The sequence below is a fragment of the Gigantopelta aegis genome, chromosome 4 (genome assembly GCF_016097555.1).
Source record: "Gigantopelta aegis isolate Gae_Host chromosome 4, Gae_host_genome, whole genome shotgun sequence".
Taxonomy (NCBI): domain Eukaryota; kingdom Metazoa; phylum Mollusca; class Gastropoda; order Neomphalida; family Peltospiridae; genus Gigantopelta; species Gigantopelta aegis.
Genome location: NC_054702.1, coordinates 50,692,879 through 50,700,487, shown reverse-complemented (window position 1 = coordinate 50,700,487; position 7,609 = coordinate 50,692,879). Strand labels below are relative to the sequence as shown.

The window sequence follows — 7,609 nt, the reverse complement described above, 5'->3', positions numbered from 1 at the left end:
AAGGAGTACACATTTTGTACACCAATAAAAAATAATGAGCACTATAATGAACCTCTCCCTTTGTTTCATGGTGGTACATACTAGTGATTGTAACGATGATGATGGTAATGGTAATAATAATGTTAAAAACACAACCAATAAGCAAAATATAACCTTCAACTTATTTATTTCATTGAAATAGTATGTACACTATATATATATATATATATATATATATATATATATATATATATATATATATATATATATATATATATATAAAATCTTAAATTAACAAAGTCATATGATTGTCTCAAAGGCACTTTGATAAAAAAAATAAAAAATAAAATAAATGATGGATTTCTTTTAAGTACGACATAATGGTGAGACTCCAATGTTTGCACTTGTGGTAAGTTTGTCTTGCGCTTTTACCCACCTCATCTACGTGAGGCTGTGGACTAGACTAACAGAAAACATTAAAAACATTCAAACAATATACACTGTGTCCTCAAAAACCTCCAGTCTCAGCAGTTGTTTGAACTAGATGATCGGGTGTCAAGTGACCTTAGTTGGGTGTTGGTCAATAAATTAGAACTTTTAAAGGGAGAGACACACACATAGAGATGATACACACAGAGAGGGAGAGAGCAAGCGAACAGCGTCGCTATCGTAGACCACTTTTTTTTTGCACCCAACGTGTCCTATCCTAATTGCTTTGCCCGTTTTGCCGGGGTTTTGCAAGCTGCGCGAAAGTGAGTTAACTGTTTGTTTGCCGTGTGGATTCGCCATCCAGTGGGCGCTTCATAATATCAATACGCGCTAACGATCTGTTGACACTGGCCACCTGTTCAAATGATCGGCGTGACCGAGCCGCCATATTTAAGTTTGATCATCACTCCAATGAATTTGTCTATTGCACATCTTTTTCGATAAAGAATGTAACGAATTCCTAGCACAGCTTCACAGAGGTGTCTAACTTGATACCCACTCCCTGGTGCGGGTTTTTAGCCACATTTTCGTAGGCCTACACTCCTCTTTCTTTCTTTTTTCTTCTTTTTTTTTTTCCCCCAGCTTTTGTTGTTTTCAGTTTTTATTGGTGTATCTTGCCAAGTCGTTTGACGGTTCATTTGTCGCTTGGCTGTATACGAGTTGTATACGGCCAACTGTACAAGTTGTCGTCTGATTGTACATATTGTCGTCTGGTTGTACAAGTTGTCTGGTTGTACAAGTTGTCTTCTGGTTGTACATGTTGTCTGGTTGTACATGTTGTCGGCTGGTTGTACATGTCGACTGGTTGTACATGTTATACGAGTATCGTCTGACTCTTATACGAGTATCGTCTGACTCTATACAAGTATCGTCTGACTATATGAGTATCGTCTGAGTATCGTCTGACTCTATACGAGTATCATTTGGCCGTACACGTCTGCGCGCCTGTACGAGTGTCGTCTGCTAAGGTCTCGGTTTGACAAACAGGTCCAAAGAATCTGTTTTACAAATGACAAGATCTAAGATAGATATCCCGCCGATACAAACGTCACTTGGCTGACATTGTGTGAAGAACTAAAGTGTCAGTGTGGAGCCACTGTCTCTATTACCTTCGCAAGACTCGCTATCTGTAGATGAACCGACCCGATCGAATGTTAATAGCTTGACGGCCACATTACATCCTACATTTCAATAGCACGTCGCAGACACAGATAACGACCGGCGTGCCGTACACTACAGCGTCCGTTCAAAGATCGTGGAAGTAACGTCTGAAAAAAAACCGCGGACGTTAATTGTTCCGCTGCCGTCACTTGTGTTATTAACATAAAATTTTTGACTGGTGCCCGTCCAGCCGTGACTCATTTTTTATTTTTTATTTTTATATATTCTTATATTATCACAATTGGAAAGGAAGGGAGGTAGGTCATTCAGACCCGAGGTGAATGTCATAAAGGGGGTGGCGTTAACGGACTCCAGTTGGAGCGCGCCGTCTCCCGCACACCCGCGTTCGAGTAGCTGATGTCACACGGGTGGTCGTAGCCGGTCTGTGACGTAATGCTGGGCGTGGGAATCGTCGGATTCGACGTCACCGACGGCGTGCACGTGGGCAAGGAGTAGGGCGCCGTGGAGCGCAGGTACGGCATTGCACAGTTTTGGTTTGGCGACAGGTTGCCCACGGCGCTGCTCATCCACATCCCGTACTGGCCCTGCGTGGCGGCCGCTGCCTGACTCTGCAACATCCCGTGACCCCCGGCAGACATGTGCGCCCAGTTCTCCGTCAAGTTCAGCATGGGCAGGTTCGCGCCCACATCCCGAGAGAGATTGCCTGGAACAAAGAGAATGAATGAATGAATGAATGAATGAATGAATGAATGTTTAACGACACCCCAACACACAAAAAAAAGGAAAAAAAGAGAAGAAATAGGAAATTATTAGTTTGCTTAATAATATTTGAGAAAGAAGAAGAAGGAAGAGGATGAGAAGAAGGCGAAGAAGACGACGAAGTAGAAACAACGAAAACAAATAAGACCTGTATAAAAACAAAACAAAAAACAACCACAGTACCAGCAGCTAATTTCACAAAAGATCATTTTAACAACTGTGGTACAATACATAAATTGATATCTATTTCACTAAAATGCTGCGCCATTTCGAAAGACAGATCACAGTATGATGGAATTTGTTTTATTATTGTATTTACATAAATTGTTTTGCAGTCGGAGATTTACATTTACATTTACATTTACATTTACAGTATATATGGGAGCATATAGATCTGCGCGTGAGTCTAGACCTGACACTCTCATAAAGTCTGTGACCATAATGCAATGGAAATGTTATACAAACTGAATTCGTGAGAGAGAGAGAGAGAGAGAGAGAGAGAGAGAGAGAGAGAGAGAGAGAGAGAGCGCGAGCAGAGAGCGCGAGCACACACACACACACACACACACACACACACACACACACACACACACACACACACACTATAGATTCACTTTGGTTGAATTGCGATACATCTATATAAATCTGTACAATAATTATGTATGAATACTTTTGTGGTGTTAGTTACAACCCTAAAGAAAAGAAAACAAATAAGAAAAAAAAGAAGACAAAAGAAAAGAAAAGGAAAAAAAAAAGAAGAAAAAAAAAGAAGAAGCGAAAACGAGAGACAAAGTTGAAACGAATTGCATATATATATAAAAAGTATCCATTTGCGATAACTGTTACGTCAAAGCTGCTACTAGCGCAGACGACTTCCGGGCCGCCAGGAAACGCGTCAACGTGACTTCACAATACGACATCATCGTGCTATTCCAGTGGGCCGTGACCCGACGACAGTGACATCGCAACGTGGTCGGCAGTGGCCAGGAAGCGGTGTCCAGACTCGACACAAGCTACTCAGGGGACGCGTATTGTTTGTACAAAGTAGCGGTTCAGATGTGATCATAGGTAGGCCCGGAACTGTTACAGATCAACTTCCGGTTAAACCGTACCACAAGCCAGCGGAATGCTACAGCCGGATGCCCAGTAACAACTGTTGTATAGTTGGCATGTAACACAGGGTCTCGGATACTATTATAGCGCATCACGTGACTATCCAAAAGTGTGACTGTAACGTTTTTAAAAAGGAAAACAATCTAACAGTCTAACCAAAAACAAATCTTTCCTGTTTCTACTTCTGTTTTTTTCCCACATGTTAAAGGTTTCTTGATACCGAGTTTTAACTCTTAAATAGTTTGCCACTTTTAAAACTCGAATTACAAAACGAATTTTAAAATAACCATGACTGCTATGTAATGCATTTTTTCCCGCACGTTTTGAATATTCAAATATATTTAAGTGCTAATTAGCCTAACATTAAACTGAATATTAATTGCAAAACCATTTAATTAAAGAACTAAAAGAATTAAAAAAACTTATTTTCTCTCAATAAAGTTATTAATATTTAAAACACATTTTTATTATTAATGGAACAAAGTATTACAATATACAAATATGTTTCTTGCGACCTATGGATATTTGGAAAACAATTAGATCTACCATATTGTAAATAATACAAAAAACGTTTGGGTATCAAGTTTAAAATTGCTTTGTATATTTTATATTTAAAATAAATCAAAATTAAAGTACCGTCAGTTTTTTAATTATGTATTATAAAATATACGCATATACTAGTAATCAAAATTATAATTTGATACGTTCCACTGCAGTGTCAGTTACCTGACATGACGCACGACCATCCTTTAAAATAGGTTATTATTATTTTTTTAAATACTGTTACCAGAAGATTAAAACATAATATATTACTTCACTAATCTTATTTTAAGAAAACTGAAAATCCCAAAAGAGAAATAATTCCCATCTCCGTTTAATTATACCTTTTACTAGATAATTGATTTCGTTCAGATTACATTTAATTAATTAAAAATATTCAGTTTTAACGCATGGATATTTATTTTATTTATTTATGCTGTTGTGTTCTAAAACAAATGAATTGAAATAAAATGTAACAGTCGGTAACAAATATATATTTTACATGGCTACATAAAAATGGAGTTTATACGACACAATTAACCATTTGTACCAGTATACATCATCACTTGGTGTCTTTTAAACAGTGCTTACTTTGATGTGTTTGGTTGTTGCACTTAATGACTTATTATAATGTTGCTTTGTTTGGGCGTTTCTCTTGATGAATTATTATAATTATAAGGATGTTAGGAGTTTCGTATAAGGTGGGAATTTTCAATTTGTGTAATGACCAAACTATTCATCTATCTGTTGAAGATTATACCTTGAATTACATGTCAAAATAAACTTACATCCAAATAATTTCATTTACTACTATTTAATTTTTTTTATATTATTGCAAATTGACACAAGTGACATCATAGTTTTAATTTGAATATACTGTATTTGGCTCTTTTACTTGATGAACGCTCTAGATGTTTCACTGAATGATTATATACTCTGTGTAGCTGTTTCACTTTATGAACGATTACACCCTGTTTTATAATTCATATGATGAATGATTATATACTGTGTTTGGCTGTTTTACTCGATGAATGATTACATACTGTGCTTTGGCTGTTTATATACTTTGGCTATTTAACTTGATAATTGGTTATATACCGTGTTTTGGCTGTTTTACTTGATGATTGGTTATATACCGTGTTTTGGCTGTTTCACTTGATCAATGATTATATACTGTGTTTTGTCTGTTTCACTTGATCAATGATTATATACTGTGTTTTGTCTGTTTCATACTTGATCAATGATTATATACTGTGTTTTGTCTGTTTCACTTGATCAATGATTATAAACTTTGTTTGGCTGTTTCACTTGATCAATGATTATATACTGTGGTTTGGCTGTTTCACTTGATCAATGATTATATACTGTGTTTTGGCTGTTTCACTTGATCAATGATTACGGTATATACTGTGTTTTGGCTGTTTCACTTGATCAGTGATTATATACTGTGTTTTGGCTGTTTCACTTGATCAATGATTATATACTGTGTTTTGTCTGTTTCATACTTGATCAATGATTATATACTGTGTTTTGGCTGTTTCACTTGATCAATGATTATATACTGTGTTTTGTCTGTTTCATACTTGATCAATGATTATATAGTGTGTTTTGGCTGTTTTAATTGATCAATGATTATATACCGTGTGTTGGCTGTTTCACTTGATCAATGATTATAAACTGTTTTGGCTGTTTCATACTTGATCAATGATTATATACTGTGTTTTGGCTGTTTCATACTTGATCAATGATTATATACTGTGTTTTGGCTGTTTCACTTGATCAATGATTATATACTGTGTTTTGGCTGTTTCATACTTGATCAATGATTATATACTGTGTTTTGGCTGTTTCACTTGATCAATGATTATATACTGTGTTTTGGCTGTTTCACTTGATCAATGATTATATATTGTGTTTCGGCTGCTTCACACTTGATGACTGATTATACACTCTGTCTATGTTTAATTGAATGGATTTTTGGTACTCACTGTGTGGAGGTGATCGTCTTTGGTACGGGTGACCGTAAGGTGAAGGTCGCGAATTTCTGAAAGACAGACGTTCGCAGTGGGGGTTGGAAAGACCTAGCGGGTTAGCGAACTGGTGTGCTGGGGGCGGAACCAACGTGTGACTGCCTGGAGGTAGGTACCAAGTACTCGTTACTGAAAGACTGCCTGGAGGTAGGTACCAAGTACTCGTTACTGAAAGAAATAAACAAGACAAATAAGATAGAGGATTGCAATGAAAGACACAACTAATGATAATGAAAAAGGCAGACAGATTTTCAATTTAAATAGTTTATCAGTACATGTGCATTGCTTTTCCGTCCCCACGACTAAGGTGGCTGAAACTCCGTTGGAAGTAAGCACAGACCATGGCCCCTCCCCCTTGCTACGTCACTGACCGATACTAAGTACTAACCTGAGCGTATCAAACACGAAATCAGTTATAGGATAACATTATTAACTATGAATTTGAAAAGTCACTAACTCATGTTTGAGATATGAAGCACTACGCAATGATTTTTTTCTCTTTTTTTTTTTTTTTACATGATTATATCTTGTGACGTTTTTCATATCATTGTTTTGACAATGAATCTTTCAGGGGTGAGGTAAAAAAAAAATATAACAAACCACGTCAAGAACTCTTGTGTGGATAGAAAAGATTCCCAGGCTAGAGTTCTGTACAGTGCAGTTCAAATTTTGCGATTTTGACAGTTTACTGCCGATCACGTGACTCTGCAGCTGATCATATTAGTTGCAACTGTGACACTTCCGCCTGGTGGGCGAGTCCAGCGCTCACAAACGTTCAATTGTTTGATTGGCTGTCGTTTTCACACAACCCTCAGGGGGGAAAGTACGAGTATACTATTAAAGGTACATGTTTCCTTATGCAAATCTCGAGTTCTGTGATGAAGTGGTTCAGCCATCGGAGTTAACGCTGGAAGGTATATGGTTCGCATTCTGTTAACGTCTGTAACACCGAAATACTTTTAAAGGATTTGTGGAAGGCACAAGACCAAATGCATCGACTCTCTCTCACCAGGCGCGTGTGTAGGAATGTTAGTGTGTGAGAGAGAGAGAGAGAGAGAGAGAGAGAGAGAGAGAGAGAGAGAGAGAGAGAGAGAGAGAGAGAGAGAGAGAGAGAGAGAGAGAGAGAGAGAGAGAGAGAGAGCGCGAGAGAGAGAGAGAGAGCGCGGCGCGCGAGAGAGAGAGAGAGAGAGAGAGAGAGAGAGAGAGAGAGAGAGAGAGAGAGAGAGAGAGAGAGTATCAGGGGTGGGGGTGAGGTCTAGACTATGGCGAGCGAAGTTTATAGAGATCGAGTCGTGCTCCACCGGAACATATAGGCCTATTGGAATTTTTTTTTTTACTTGAGCAAGGTCGACCCCCGAAACCCACCCCCTACACAAACGGCTGAACCACAAACAACTAAACACACTGTCCTGGACACACATCCTATAGATAACTGAGGTGTGTGCCCACGACTGCGCGCTTGAACACTTACTTGGATATAAAATGAAATAAAAATGTAAATGTGTAAACAAATTACAGAATGCCTAGGTTACACATAGGAGAAAAAACAACTTCACTGAAATGTAGAGAAATTCGCG

General features: G+C 37.9%; 1 protein-coding gene across 1 annotated transcript in view; it reads right to left on the bottom strand.

Annotated features, from left to right (window-relative positions):
* Positions 1–265: 265 nt before the first annotated feature.
* LOC121370685 (T-box transcription factor T homolog 1-like) overlaps positions 266–7,609 on the bottom strand; it is a 51,620-nt gene continuing 44,276 nt past the window's right edge. Inside the window, exons 7-8 of the mRNA XM_041496084.1 lie at positions 5,991–6,161; positions 266–2,293 (exon numbers count right to left, since the gene is read on the bottom strand). Of these exons, the coding sequence (XP_041352018.1) occupies positions 1,914–2,293; positions 5,991–6,161 (551 nt within the window). The 3' untranslated portion in view covers positions 266–1,913. The remainder of the gene's footprint in view (positions 2,294–5,990; positions 6,162–7,609) is intronic.